Below are 15,568 nucleotides of genomic sequence, written 5' to 3'. Positions count from 1 at the left end.
TCTCACCTTTGCTTATGTCTTTTTCCACTTTAATATGACAGACCCCACACTTCCAGCCTGTTGTGAGAGATCGGATCATGAATGCGACCTTCATCGTCATCAGTCCACATTTCTCCACTTTCACGACAAACGACTATGAACTTTGGTTCCATGTGAAACTGATTCCTATCCTTGCCAGTTTTACTCCAGAAATGCTCATAAACACAACCACAAACATCAGCTGCATGAACTACCAAGTCATGTGAGTAGTTTTCTTGGAGCAATCAAGATTTTGTTGCAAATGGAAATGACAATAGAGACAAAGAACAGCATGAGAATGTTTTCTTTCAACTGTTGCAGTGTGAGTGGGTTGGCTTCAGTTATCCAGGAGATGCCACTGTACAGACGGCAAGAGATCACACATGGTCTGCTGGGCTACCTAAGAAATGCTGAAAATGCCATCAATGAGCCAGGTAGGGCAGACATAGGGTGCATTATGTGCTTTCCAGTGTGAAATGTCTTGAAAAGCACTCAGACAAAAAACTTGCCCACGAATTCTTTCATGTCTACCTGTCAAAAACCTTCCTAAATTTGGCACATCCTAACTTTTGTCTGCATGCCTTAGCTTGCAGGCAACAAAATGAGAGTGATGCCCAATGGGTTAAAGCAAATCTGGGTCCATTCGTCCAATATACATCATACTCTGACCTCAAAGACTTCAACATCTCTACGGTAAGCCCTACATTGCACTTCTAGTCCTCCCTTAAGAACAGGAAAACAAAATTGTAGACTTAAGAAGACAAACACAGGAGTTTATTTTGCCATATCAAAAATACAAGAAAATCATAGAGCACACTTTCTTTGGTTGCAAACTCTAATCCTTTACCCACAGCATTGGTCATTACTGTTGTCTGATAATATGTTGATTCCCTGTTGTAGGCTGGATTGTTGTCAACGCTCAATCCCTCTGAGGTGGCACAGCTGCTACTGAGCTCTGGAGCCTCAAATAACACAGATTTTATTGATCTTGTGTTTGAAAAACTTGAAGAGGGCAATGTTCTAAAAAATGTGGATGAATTCCTGACACAGCTGACAGCCAATGGACAGGTAGGCTAGCCTCCTAAAAGGGTGAAGGAGGACAATGCGGATATTTGATTCTAGAAGTAAACACAGAATAAGACATCGGTCTCAACCGCTACATCCATTGTTGGCTATTGTATCTTAGAAAACAAATGGTTACAGCCTTTGTACCATGTTGTATGGGTGTACTTCCAACATGCAATCTCACCTTTGCTTATGTCTTTTTCCACTTTAATATGACAGACCCCACACTTCCAGCCTGTTGTGAGAGATCGGATCATGAATACGACCTTCATCATCATCAGTCCACATTTCTCCACTTTCACGACAAACGACTATGAACTTTGGTTCCATGTGAAACTGATTCCTATCCTTGCCAGTTTTACTCCAGAAATGCTCATAAACACAACCACAAACATCAGCTGCATGAATTACCAAGTCATGTGAGTAGTTTTCGTGGAGCAATCAAGATTTTGTTGCAAATGAAAATGACAATACTGACAAAGAACAGCATGAGAACGTTTTCTTTCAACTGTTGCAGTGTGAGTGGGTTGGCTTCAGTTATCCAGGAGATGCCACTGTACAGACGGCAAGAGATCACACATGGTCTGCTGGGCTATCTAAGAAATGCTGAAAATGCCATCAATGAGCCAGGTAGGGCAGACATAGGGTGCGTTATGTGCTTTCCAGAGTGAAATGTCTTGAAAAGCACTCAGACAAAAAACTTAAATTCTTTCATCTCTACCAGTCAAAAACCTTGCTAAATTGAGCACATCCTAACTTTTGTCTGCATGCCTTAGCTTGCAGGCAACAAAATGAGAGTGATGCCCAATGGGTTAAAGCAAATCTGGGTCTATTTGTCCAATATACATCATACTCTGACCTCAAAGACTTCAACATCTCCATGGTAAGCCATAAATTTTAGTTCTTGTCCTCCCTGAGAACAGTAAAACAACATTCTAGAATATTTTACGTCCAAAAAAATGTTTTGGGTGTGCAGCAATAATAGAGTGGGGTTACCCCCTATGATGAATTAACCTTAGAGGGTTAAAGGTAAATAAGTGAAAAACATATAGTGTCCCTCACAGTGAATTGAAGAAAACAAATGTAGGCATATGCCAACTTGTTTTTGTTTTCTTACTGAATTGCTGGTTGTATCTTCCAGGTGAATATAGCAGATCTGCTCACTTTTAGTCAGGTGGTCAACCTTGCAGCAACTCCTTCCCAGCTAAAGAGCAAGGAAGATGTTATGAACGTCATGGCAGTCATCAATCCTTTTGACTTTGGCGCTTTCTTTGATGAAGTCTCACCAGCTATTAAGGTAATCATCATAGTTTTCTTAGTTTTATGAATAAAGCTGGGGAATTTCCCCCAGGAAATAAACTACACTAAACTCAATAGAAAAGCTGCATTTTTTCAGGTTAATGCTGAAATTGTATAGAAACTGAAAATTAAAAACTGCCAGTGACATGACTATTGCTGTATAGTCATGCTGAAAGGTATACTTACTTACTATAAAGATTGACAGACCATGTGACTTTCGCGCATTGCATGCCGGGTACTCGTGGCAAAACAATCAAAGCAATGCATCAAACGTAAGCATTTGCAACACCGCAAAACGTTCATTCTCCGGTTCCAATACCTTCTTGCTTTTTCTTTGCCCCCCAAAAAAGTTATGTACAAAACGAAGGAGAACAATGCCGGTCCGTACAAAGACAGACTTGATAAAAAGTCAAAGAAAAGATACGAGGAAAAAATCAAAGGAGTGAAAGGGTAAGACCCTTACGAGCACACAGAATGGACAAAATACGTTAGCGTGCTGCCCAACCTTCACCACGATCATATATATAATTATACGGTTCTTGGAGTGAGTGCATACACTCATGAAGTTTAGTAACAGGTACAGTTTACCGACGGATGGGTACAGGACCTTGAAATGCACCGTGTAGAACGAAAGACCATCGTACATATCATAAGTTTACCAGTCTCACAAATCGTCTTCATAAATACACATTCGTTAAACGTTTATTAATAGGACCTTTAAGCTCATTAGTAATTAATTAGTATTGGAAATAATTTCTGGTTCGCATTACAGAAATGTAGCAGTGACAATAATATTGTATGCTGTAATCGTACTGGGCAATTAGTGATACAAAAAAACCTTTTTTACCCTGTGAATAAAAGTATATGTTTTTGTCAATGTGCAGAGGTGTGGACTCGAGTCACATGACTTGGACTCGAGTCAGACTCGAGTCATTAATTTTATGACTTTAGACTTGACTTGAAAAAATGTTCTAAGACTTGTGACTTGACTTGGACTTTTACACCAATGACTTGGGACTTGAATTGGACTTGAACCGGTTTACTTGAAAAGACTTGATATTTTACCCCAAATATAAAATTTAACATGCATATTATATAGAGATTGAAAATGTGACGTCATTCACGGGTAGAACCGCAAAGGATTCTGGGAACTCGTGGCAAGCGGTACTAGGCTTTCAATTAAAATCAGTTATACAGCGATAAAAAGAAACACAAAAATGTCAAGAAGCTGTTGTATTATTAACTGCAATAGCCGGTCGCATGACAGCCACGGGAAGCCGACGGGTAAAGAGATCGGTTGTTATCGGATTACGTCGTTGAAGAGAAATTGTTCGAGCCATGTTTCCGAAGTAACAAAGAGGCGACGGGTGTCCTGGATTGCAGCCATTCTAAGACCAAATATAACGTCCCAGAACACTCCAGCTCACAGGTTAGTCTGCTCCAAGCATTTACACAAAGGTCAGTCTGCTGTTGTAGTTAATGCGTCATTTTTCTTAACATAATTGGTGATATAGGTTACAAGCAAGTCTGGCGCTGAACAGAAATTGTCGCGCTATGCTCCTTTATTTATTGTGCATAAATAGTGAATTGTCCTGACACAATATTGCGTTTCGCTTCTGTTATTATGGTACATTGACAAAAACATATACTTTTATTCACAGGATAAAACAGGTTTTTTGTATCACTAATTGCCCAGTACGATTACAGCATACAGTATTATTGTCACTGCTGCATTTCTGTGATGCTACCAGAAATTATTTCCACTACTAATTAATTACCGTTGAGCTCAAAGGTCCTATTAATAAACGGTTAAGGAATGTGTATTTATGACGACAATTTGTGAGACTGGTAAACTTATGATACGTACGATGGTCTTTCGTTCTACACGGTGCATTTCAAGGTCCTGCACCCATCCGGCGGTAAACTGTACCTGGGCTTGTTGCAGTGACCTGAAGTTACTAAACTTCATGAGTGTATGCACTCACTCCAAGAACCGTATGATTATAAATATGCATATAAATATGCTAAGATGAGATAGCTGACTTCATCTAACTAGCAAATGTTGTCCAGGCTACGTTGGTGATGCAGTTTTTTTTAATATGTATGATATTTTTGTCATGCGATTTTAAAGCTGGTCCTACAACCGCATCCAAGAATAACATGCAGCTTATCTCAGAACCGTCGGTGAAAATTATTCTTGGAGCTAGGTTTAATTGAGCTGCATTTTAAAGAGGTGCAATTTTACAATTTGTGTATATTTTCTAAGTTCACTATTTTGTCATGTGTTGAGAAAAACACAGATTTTAAAATTACATGGTCTAATATTTACATTTAGCATAACTGCAACATGCTTTTTTTTTTTTTTTTTTTAAAGACTCGAAAGGACTTGAAATTCAAAGTTTCAGACTTGAGACTTGACTCGGACTTTTACACCAGTGACTTGAGACTCGACTCTGACTTGCCTGACATTACTTGAGACTTGACTTGAGACTTGAGGATAAAGACTTGAGACTTACTTGAGACTTGCAAAACAATGACTTGGTCCCACCTCTGTCAATGTACCATGGTAATAACAAGCGAAACACAATATTGTGTCAGGACAATTCACTATTTATGCACAATAAACAAAGGAGCATAGCGCGACAATTTCTGTTTAGCACCAGACTTGCTTGTAACCTATATCACGAATGATGTTATGAAAAATGACGTATTAACTACAACAAAACACTTACCTTTGTGGAAATGCTTGGAGCAGACTAACATGTGAGCTGGAGTGTTCTGGGACGTTATATTTGGTCTTCGAATGGCTGCAATCCAGGCCATACGTTGGCTCTTTGTTACTTCGGAAACATGGCTTGAACAATTTCTCTTCAACGACATAATCCGATAACAACCGATCTCTTTACCCGTCGGCTTCCCGTGGCTGTCATGCGACCGGCTATTGCAGTTAATAATACAACAGCTTCTTGCAATTTTTTGTGTTTCTTTTTATCGCTGTGTAATGTAATTTCAATTGAAAGCCTGCGTGCGCTAGTACCTCTTGCCACGAGTTCCCAGAATCCTTTGCGGTTTTACCCCTGAATGACGCCACATTTTCAATCTCTATACTGCTGTGACACTTTGTTACTGCATTATTACTGGAAGTAATTTCAAACCATTAGCTTTTTTAATGGACACTTGCTTTTAATAGTGGCTAGCAAACGCCTACTATTAAAACAGTTAGCTTACCTATACATGGTAACATAAATGACTTAAAGGTAACACAAGGTAAGTGTTTTTGGGGACAGAATAAAGTGACGGAACAGTTGTGGAACTGACAATAGTCGTGTCCATATTCATGGGCTGCATCCTCCTGAGGACCCGGCGTTCGCGGTCTACGTGGGCCAGGTCCTCAGAAGGTCGGGTAGGCCGGAAGTAAACAGCTGTGAAATTGGACGGTCTAGCCTTCTGATTAGCGTCACCGCTGTCTCGGTGGAGTTTAATAAACTTGGCCATCTGCTCCTTGCTATCTAAAATATAACAGGACACTGGTGTAAATTCTCGACCATCTCACACTTCTGTTTAGTCAGTTTTCTGTTTGACGTTTATTCAGCTGTGTGAAAACTAAGGAGGAACCCACCCGGGGGATTAATAAAGTTTTATTTTATCTAATCTAATCTAATAACTTTAATCTCAGCCAAACCGATTGACTCACGAACAAATAAAACACTGAAAAAAGCCAAACAATAAAATTTTTAGGTTGTCTAAGTGACTTATATATTACGTTTAACCTGAGTAGCGAAAGTCTGCAGTGATCTGAAAATGATGTGCCGGGAGTTGTGCCGTTCTCAGCGGCTTCAGTGACCCTCGAGCTCTCGGCTAGCTATCGAGCTGGTGGGTAACAGACGTCTCTAAAAACATCAAAGCACTTTTGCAAATATGCGATATCTTGATAAATCGAGCAGATATTTGAAGTTTACACACCCACATTCTCGCCTGAAAATATGTTAAAAGTTTATTTTGTGACCCATAAAGATTAATAGGAGTAATTTTAAAACTTAGTAGCGGCCGCCATTGCCGGAAACTGGAGTTTGGCTGGGCCACGCTATGAATTCTGGGATATGGTGGGCCACGAAGGAAACACCCGACCCATCCGTCAAATTCGGGGAAAAGGAGGTCACACTTGTTGGCTGCATTCGGAGGATTCTACGAATTTGGACAGCCTTCGGTGCGTCGCTGTGTCGTAATCGGTCTACAAATGCGTCCTCAGGAGGATGCAGCCCATGAATTTGGACACGACCAATCTAAGCAGAAACAGCTAATATCAAATATGTATCTGCAGTAGTGATGGTAAATTCGATTCTTTTTACTGAATCGAGTTTGAATGAGTTACTCACCAAAGTGAATCGAGTTTTTTGAGTCATTGAGTCACTGAGTCAGTTGACCAGAGAGTGCAAAATCAGAATCAGAATCAGAATACTTTATTGATCCCTGGGGGAAATTATTTTTTGTTACAGTGCTCCATTTTAAACCAACATTAATACAAGACAGACAATACGCTAACTAAGAATAGTACAATATATACATATATATACATACATACATAAGTCACTTATAAATAAATAGTTGGAAAAGAAACATGTGTAGCTGTAGCAGCAAACAGTGTGTTAAGTGGATGCGTTGTACAGGGAGATGGCCACAGGCAGGAATGATTTCCTGTGTCGTTCAGTGGTGCTTTTCGGTAATCTCAGTCTCTCACTGAACGAGCTCCTGTGACTGACCAACATGTCATGGAGTGGGTGGGAGGTGTTATCCAACATTGTCTTTATCTTGGACAGCATCCGCCTCTCCGACACCACCTTGAGGGAGTCCAGCTCCATCCCCACAACATTGCTGGCCTTACGGATCAGTTTATTAAGTCTGTTGGCATCTGCGACCCTCAGCCTGCTCCCCCAGCATGCAACAGCATAGAGGATCGCACTGGCCACAACAGACTCATAGAAAATCCTCAGCATTTTCTGGCAGATGTTGAAGGACCTCAGTCGCCTCAAAAAATAGAGACGACTCTGGCCCTTCCTGTAAAGTGCTGTGGTGTTTTTAGCCCAGTCCAGTTTATTGTCAATGTGTACTCCAAGGTATTTATAGTCCTCCACAATGTCAACACTGACCCCCTGGATTGAAACAGGGGTCAAGTGTTTCCTGGTCTTCCTGAAGTCCACGATCAGTTCCTTGGTCTTTGCCACGTTGAGCTGCAGATGATTCTGCTCACACCACGTGACAAAGGAGTCGACCACAGCCCGGTACTCTGTCTCATCATCCCTGCTGATGCATCCAACCACCGCAGAGTCATCAGAAAACTTCTGAAGATGGCAGGTCTCTGTGCAGTGGCTGAAGTCTGTGGTGTAGAGGGTGAAGAGGAAGGGGGAGAGGACAGTCCCCTGTGGTGCCCCTGTGTTGCTAATGACCTTGTCAGACACACACTGTGGGAGACGTACATATTGTGTCTTCCTGTCAGGTAATCAACAATCCAGGACACCAGAGAATCATCCACCTGCATCGCTGCTAACTTATCACCCAGGAGGGTCGGCCTGATGGTGTTGAAAGCACTGGAAAAGTCAAAAAACATGACCCTCACAGTGCTCGCCGGCTGGTCCAGATGGGTGTAGACACAATTGAGCAGGTAGATGATGGCGTCCTCTGTTCCGAGACGAGGCTGATAAGCGAACTGAAGGGGATCCAGATGTGGTCTTACTATGGGTCGCAGCTGGTCCAGGATGAGCCTTTCCAGGGTCTTCATGATGTGGGAGGTCAGTGCCACGGGCCTGTAATCCTGGGGGCCACTGGGACGAGGCGTCTTTGGTACAGGGACGAGGCATGATGTCTTCCACATCACCGGGACCCTCTGCAGACTCAGACTCAGCATAAACAGTTTATGAAAGACTCCACACAGCTGGGGGGCACAGGTCTTGAGGACAAGGGGACTCACTCCGTCTGGTCCAGCAGACTTGCCTGAGTGAAGTCTCCTCATTTGCATCTCAACCTGGTATTGAGTGAAGGTGATGGGTGGGGGAGGGGTGTCAGGAATCTCACAGGAGGCAACATGTGAAGAGAGAGGCTGGCACAGTGGTGTGGCTCTGGATTCCAGGCTGACTGCAGGTGAGGTTGTGGGGGTGGGAGCAGACACTGTGGTGTCGAATCTATTGAAAAACAGATTCAACTCGTCGGCTCTATTCTCACCTCCCTCAGCTCCCCTGCTGTTGGTTGGCCTGAATCCAGTGATGGTCTTCATGCCCCTCCACATCTCTCTCATGCTGTTCTGCTGGAGTTTCCACTCCAGCTTCCTCCTGTAATTGTCCTTAGCCTCTCTGATCTTGTCCTTTAGTAACACCTGGATCTTCCTCACCTCCTCTTTGTTGCCCCCTCTGAAAGCCCTCTTCTTGTTGTTGAGGAGGGCTTTGATGTCCTTAGTCACCCACGGCTTGTTATTTGGGTAACAATGAACAGTCTGAGCTGGAACAATGGAGTCGGTGCAGAAAGTTATGTAGCCTGTGATACACTCAGTAAGCCCATTGATGTCCTCGGCGTGAGGCTCACAGAGTGTTTCCCAGTCGGTCACCTCGAAACAGCCCTGTACATTAAAACATGTACATTTTCACTCAAACTTAATTTGTTTCTCTTTTCATGTAAATCCTACTGCTAAGATGAGTGATTGAAAAAGAAAAACAACTATTTTTATAGAGCAAAAAAAATATATCTAAAGGGAACATTTATTTTATTCATTTTTATTTTATTTTATTAGTATTTTCCTCAAATGTGTCAAATATATATTTTCTCATCTAAATGTCCTCTGAGCTGTGTGCCAGGGGGCGGTAATGCTCCATAACATTGGTTGCCAACCAAGAAGAAGAAGCTGTGAGCCAGGAGGGAGGGGGTGGGTGAGTGAGTGAGTGATTCGTTCATGCTAAGATTCAGCACAGGAGGGAGAGGGTGAGTGAGTCCTGAGTGATTCGTTCATGCTACGATTCAGCGCAGGAAGGGAGGGGGTGAGTAACTCAAATGTGCTGTTAGCATGTTAGCAGAGCGATGCTACGGTGAACCAATGAGCTATTGTCTTGATGTGAGCTTTCTACCCAGGGTTTTTTCTTCCAGTTCAGAGCAGAAATGTTTTTGGCTGTTGTTTTTTTCCACACAATTTTAATTAAAAGCTAGATATATTTCTACTAATGAAATTAGTTTGCTAACAGCAACAGGGATGAGTCAGTGAGTCAGTTGGGCTTGTGAATCATGATTCACGAGTCAGTAAAGTGATTCTCGAGTATAGAACGATTCGTTCTTGATTCGCGCATTACTAATCTGCAGTAGTATATGACTCATGCGATCAAAACACAGATTTCCTTACATGTTTTTCTCCCTCGCAATAGTGAAGAATCCTCCTCTTCTTTTTAGTTCCCAGTTTTTTGTTTTGTTTTCTTTCACTTCCGCAGTTGTTCCGTCACCTTAAAGTCTCCCCCAAAACACTTCTGTTGTTTTTGAGAAATTTCTCTTGTGCTTTAACGTATTTTGTGTTTTAATTTTCTTTTATTGTCTTTTTTGTGCTTTTGTGGCTTGTGTCTATTTGTTATTGCTCTCTTAAGTTGCAGTACATTTGACCTCTCAGCCATCTCTAATTCTTACCTTTCTTGGCAGTTCGTTTAGATAGCTAGTTTTGACTTTCAATCTGGGTTTAGATAGGTTAAGGCAACGTTTTATTTATTTATTTATTTATTTATTTATTTGTTTTGTCATCCATTCATTCATTCATCCATTCATTGCAGCCTCAGGGAAGTGTTTTTGGTTGGTTTGTTTTTTGGGGGGCGGGGCTTAGGTTTGGGCAGCTAGGCTTTACATTTGTTCACAATTGTTAGAGTAAGTAGTTATTTCCGTCTGCTGCTTTATGGTTAGTGTAGGCATCAGTGTGCCTTTGTATCTTTAGTTTATATTTGTAGTTTAGGCAACACACATACTTGCTTTGGTTTAGGAATTAATTGTGAATATGTGATTAACTGTTGTGAAACCACTCTCAGAAAGACAGGCTTGGCACGACCATCAAGGAAGTTAAGGAGAAGGTTGTTTGTTTCTGTGGTCCTGACATATAATCTTTGAAATGTATATATCACAACTCTGTGTTAAAAGGTTATGATCATTTCTGTCAGACAGTGCTGTTCAGATATCAAAACAGGTTGTTTTAGTTAAAAAAAAAAACTGATGCCATTTCTTCTGTGCAGCGTTTCCACACCATCTTTTGGTTGTAAGCTGCAGTTTAAGCTTTTGACTTGTAAACAGTTCTAAGCCAGACGTTGAAAGTTAAAAAAGTAATTCTGGATAACACAATGGGGAAAAACAGGTTATTAAAATTCAGCTGTGTTTCAAAACTAACAGCTGGATTATGGTTCAAATTCAAATACTTTTTACTTTCTTGTAAGCATTTTACTCATGCTATGTAATTTCACCCCAGGTCCACTCAGCTAACTACTCACAGGAAGTGAAGTCTGCATTCCTTGAAGCAGTTTTCAACAGAGGGAATCTGTCATCTCCAACTGTCAGTGATGGAGACTTCCTGCTATGGCTCAGAGTTCGCCTGAGTCCTCTCCTGACCAACCTCTCTTCCAGCCTGGTGACACCCTTATTCAGCATCGGGATAAAAAGGAGTTGTAACAGCAGCCAAGAGATGTAAGAATTTGTACACTCAGTTTTAGAAATTGCTGTATATTTGCTGTGATCAACAACACCTTGGGGTAAATGTTATGTGGAGGATTCTGGATCAAATGAAGTGGCGTTTGATCGATATTTCTATAATTGTTTTTTTCCAATTTGTCTGAATTTAGGTTTGCATTGCTGGACACATTGACCACAACACTCAGCAGCAGCACCCAAAGCGAGATCTACAAAAACATCATTGTCTTCCTTCAAGGTTTGTTAACTCAAAAGCTAATAATGAAAAACATCTGTGACATAAGTTACTGTTTTGTTTTCACTTGTTTGTTCTTCAGATGTGACATGTGTAACCAAATCAATGTTAGTTTAAAAAGTGATTTCCTTTGTGTTAAAAACAGGTCCACCACCACTCAAGTGTTACGGTGGTGGAAGCTTCTATGTCTATCTGAGGAACACTTTCCTCAGCTTTGGTTTTCCAGATTTGTCCACGTTAGTGTCACTTCTGCCACCAATGCGCAAATCAGAGGTAAAAAATAGATAAATAAGGAAATAAAATAGCACACACCTGTGCACTAATATAATATATTAAGTTATGTATTCTGTTTTGTTTTTTAATCTTTCTCCAGCTTCTGGATACCATCAGCACCTCAGAGCTTGGCCAGTTCCTTAGTCAGCCCAATGTGATTGGTAACAGTACTGACATCTGTGTCATCTTCAACAACTACAACAACACTTCTGCCTTCCTTGAGACTGTATGTCCCTTAAATACTGTCTACGTTTTACATACAACATTATTGGCTTCACAGAAAATGTATACTGACCTTAGCAGTATTCAAGCAAGAATACTGCTTGTCACTTAAATTGACAGTTATACTTCAGTTTGTCATTACATGTGAAAACGTATGTGTTATACCCTAGGAGGATGTTCAAGACAATGTAAAGAAGGTGATCCTCCCCTGTATTTGGCCTTCTGCGCTGAATAGCAGGAGCAGAGCTGAGGCTAATTTATGGTTTGACCTACGACTGAGGAACTATCTTAGATTCCTCAGCAAGAGCCTCATCAGCCCCGACGAAGTGCAGAACGCCTCATGTTTTGCCTTCCAGAAACTGTAAGTCTCTTTTTCATTGTGTCTCAAGATAAGTGAATTAATTACATGATGACCACGTTTTTCATCATTTTCCTTTCAACAGGGTCTATGTGATGGGAAATAACTTCGCATACAACAGCTCTGAGTTTGAACAGCAGTACGTTTATACCACCATCAAGACCTACTTGAGTGCTGGTAAGATTTATTAATGATCAAAAGTGTTGTAAAAGCACTGTGTATGTATACATCTGTGTGTGGAATTCAAGGAATTTAAAAACTATGTCTGCTTGTCTTTTTTTTTTTTTCCAAATTATATGAAATGGGTAAAAATTATTTTAAAAATATACTGCCCGACTATTCACAAAGAGTTTGTAAAATGCACCTAGCTGCAACAATTTACATTTGTGGAAAAAGATCAGAATCTACTTCTAAGAGGGGGTTTACAGTTTATGTGGAATGATTACTGCAGTCATGTTTCCTCCTGGTTTGAATCTGCTTCAACATTTTGATCTATATACCATATTAAACACCTTCCTTCCTTACATACTTATTGCATTAGCGGATATGTGTAGGCATACATGTTCCACACAGCCCCAAAGGATAATAGCAACTGCCAGACAGAGAAGAAACATGTATGTGCTAACTTACTGGGACGAAACAGGTGGTGTAACATGCGTGGACCTTACCAAATATAAAGTGCACATAACACGCATCTGTTTGTCTTTTCTGGCTCATCTGAAGTCAGTGTGCTTGCTGAGTGAAAAGAGTAGGTGGTCTTAAATTTTGAGCCACGTAATGCCAAAACTGATGTCGATTCGTATAAGGGGAGATCGCTTAACAAGTTATTTATTGTCTGTGTGTTCTGCTTTTCTTGGTTCCACAGGTTCTGGAGCCAGATGCTACAATGCCAGTGATGCAGAACTGAACTCTACTGCCTGGTTTGTCAGTAACATCGGGAACTTTGTGACATTTATCACTCTGGATGACCTCACCACCTTTGTCTCCACTGCTCAGGTATTTCCAGAGATCACATATGCACAGTTAATAAAGCAAAATACAAAGTCCGTGATTTTGGTGGGAATGTTAACATGGTTAACAGAAATCAGTATTATCGACCTGTTTTGTTTCTTAATTTTTAAAGTTTCAAGTGTTCTTGAAGAACCAAGCCAACCTGGAACTCTTCAACAATAACGCAATCCCAGCAAATGTAACCAACTACTATGTCACACAGCTTTTTGCATTCGATCCGAACTTCAAGCCGGTCAAGTAAGTATTACCAGCCTGATAAAAACAGCAAACTGTGTTATGTGAACCATACACCGCATATAATTTAGCAGTTCAGTGGTAGTCATTCTGTATTTGTAGTTAAAAATCTGTTTTCATTCAGTCTCCCAGGCTTTTTCCTGTGCTCTTCTGCGGTGCCACCTTTGGCATATACTACTATGACTGAAGCTGAAACCATGGTTATCTTAGACAATCTGAAGACTTTCTGCAATGGCACCCAGGACCCTGAGGTACCAGCCCTAAAAACAAACAGAGTTGAATTGTTTCTAGCAAAAACCAACCATAAATCTCATTGTTGTAAATGCTGGTTTTGAGCTAAATGTTAACAAAAAAACCTGAACTCTGAACAGTATGCTCTCTCGCAAAGGCCATCTTAATTTTAACTCTGTTAAAATTAGTCCCTTATTAATAATATAACTCTGGTACTTAATAACTATGTTATCAGACATAATTCTCTTTGCAGTTACTCCTGTTTACACATGTTTTGATATTTTATTTGAAAGGTTTCTGCTGCTTTGGCATCCAACATCAAGACAATTACACCACAGATATTTACAGCTCTTGGAAGCTCCAGCGCAGGGCTGAGTAACAGCCAGATCAGTTCAGTTCCCTCATCAGTGCTCATCTCTTCTTTGTCCACCCTGGGCTCAATCAGTACCTGGAGCCAGGATCAGGCCTCAATAATCATCCAAACCCTTACTGCCTCAGGCTTCCAGGTAACGCCCTTCAGGTCCACTTAATATACCTGATATCCATGTTAGATCTTAAATGCATGTGCCTAACGATGTTATATATTAATCCAGTAAGGTTTTATAAAATACAAAATAACTCTAAGATGCTTACCACTTTAGAGAATGAGGCTTCAAAAACTTGAAATGTGTTAACAGATCAACAGCGAATCTTCCCTGGCATCCCTTGGCACGCTTGTTATTGGACTTCCTTCAGAAGCAATAGAAAACACCAGCGCTTCTGTGCTACTCAGCGTCTCAAAGAGCACCACCTTCGTTTCCAACATGCTGGCAGCCCCAAGTGTTGTCCAAATGACCTTCGTCAAAAAGGTACAACGTTAGCTTCCACAAGACAATATAAAGTAAATGCTATGATCTGGAGGACATCAACTTATTTATCTTTGGCATTATGATATTTAAATATTAGAATTACTTTGATATCAATATTAACTCTGTATTCCATGATATTATTACTCCACTCATTACATTTAATCCTAAATGCATTTACCTACCTGGTAGATCATTTCTCTGGACACAAATCCATCACAAGTGGTGCTGAATGTGCCAGATGCTATGGCAGTTGAGATCCCACCATCCCTGTTGGTGTTTTCTGACCAATCTGCAGACATCACCGTGCTCAATAGAAAAACCTGGACACCAGATCAGGTTAACATTTTGTTAAATACACACAATAGCATTATTAATCAAAAATGACTTTTTAAAGTCGATGTTACAGATAATAATACGAAACTTTTATTCTTTTTTTGTTCTTTTAGGCTGCCATCTTTTTTGGGGTCCTTGACAACACAAACTTTGACATTGAGCAGTAAGTGAACAAGTCATATAACTATTTGGCCATGTAGGTTTATTTTGAAGAGGGGATTATTTATCATTTCTTCCTGGTGTTCATCAATCCTCCCCGCAGGCTTTCTCCCTCAGTGCTGCAAGGCTTCACTTGCACTTCTGCCCAGAAAATGACACAATTCAGGACCAAGGAGCTAATCAGGGCCTGTAGGCCCCGGTCAGGCCGAGCCAAAGTGCAGTTAAAGGAATCCCAGGTAACATCTGTTAGAAAGGAATTTAATAATATTACTATGACTCTTAAAATGAAGTTAACAATTAAGATGTGTATGTTATATGGATATAATATACCAGAAACATAAATCATCAGGTTGAGGATTTCTTTTTCTTTTGAAAGTTAGGATAATGCACGAATCATCAGTTTCAGTGTTAGAAACAGCTTACTTGCATATCACTGAGGAATCCTCTTTTTTCCCACACTGTTTTCTACAGCTAACCTGCATGCTCAACTTGCTGAGTGGAGAAATCTCACAAAACTTTACAGATTATCCATCAGACATGCTTCTCTACTTAAGGTGATTCGGTGTCTCCAAGCATTTTCTTGCACTCACC

At 40.6% G+C, this 15,568-nt stretch overlaps 1 protein-coding gene across 1 annotated transcript in view; it reads left to right on the top strand.

Moving 5' to 3' along the window:
• The window catches only part of LOC146551881 (uncharacterized), an 85,312-nt gene that overhangs the window by 65,453 nt on the left and 4,291 nt on the right, over positions 1–15,568 (top strand). Inside the window, exons 238-260 of the mRNA XM_085258276.1 lie at positions 42–241; positions 340–452; positions 605–711; positions 919–1,086; positions 1,303–1,502; positions 1,601–1,713; positions 1,860–1,966; positions 2,225–2,380; positions 10,856–11,070; positions 11,226–11,311; positions 11,454–11,581; positions 11,682–11,807; positions 11,974–12,164; positions 12,247–12,338; positions 13,027–13,157; positions 13,285–13,409; positions 13,531–13,657; positions 13,931–14,143; positions 14,315–14,485; positions 14,675–14,821; positions 14,932–14,981; positions 15,081–15,213; positions 15,449–15,531. Coding sequence (XP_085114402.1) covers positions 42–241; positions 340–452; positions 605–711; positions 919–1,086; positions 1,303–1,502; positions 1,601–1,713; positions 1,860–1,966; positions 2,225–2,380; positions 10,856–11,070; positions 11,226–11,311; positions 11,454–11,581; positions 11,682–11,807; positions 11,974–12,164; positions 12,247–12,338; positions 13,027–13,157; positions 13,285–13,409; positions 13,531–13,657; positions 13,931–14,143; positions 14,315–14,485; positions 14,675–14,821; positions 14,932–14,981; positions 15,081–15,213; positions 15,449–15,531 — 3,182 coding nt within the window. The remainder of the gene's footprint in view (positions 1–41; positions 242–339; positions 453–604; positions 712–918; positions 1,087–1,302; positions 1,503–1,600; positions 1,714–1,859; positions 1,967–2,224; positions 2,381–10,855; positions 11,071–11,225; positions 11,312–11,453; positions 11,582–11,681; positions 11,808–11,973; positions 12,165–12,246; positions 12,339–13,026; positions 13,158–13,284; positions 13,410–13,530; positions 13,658–13,930; positions 14,144–14,314; positions 14,486–14,674; positions 14,822–14,931; positions 14,982–15,080; positions 15,214–15,448; positions 15,532–15,568) is intronic.

The sequence above is a fragment of the Mchenga conophoros genome, linkage group LG19 (genome assembly GCF_057382185.1).
Source record: "Mchenga conophoros isolate Kocher_MC1m ecotype Shallow Benthic linkage group LG19, M_conophoros_male_GT1.1, whole genome shotgun sequence".
NCBI classification, from domain to species: Eukaryota; Metazoa; Chordata; class Actinopteri; order Cichliformes; family Cichlidae; genus Mchenga; species Mchenga conophoros.
The sequence above is the reverse complement of the archived record's forward strand: the minus strand, read 5'-3'. Positions and strand labels throughout refer to the sequence as shown.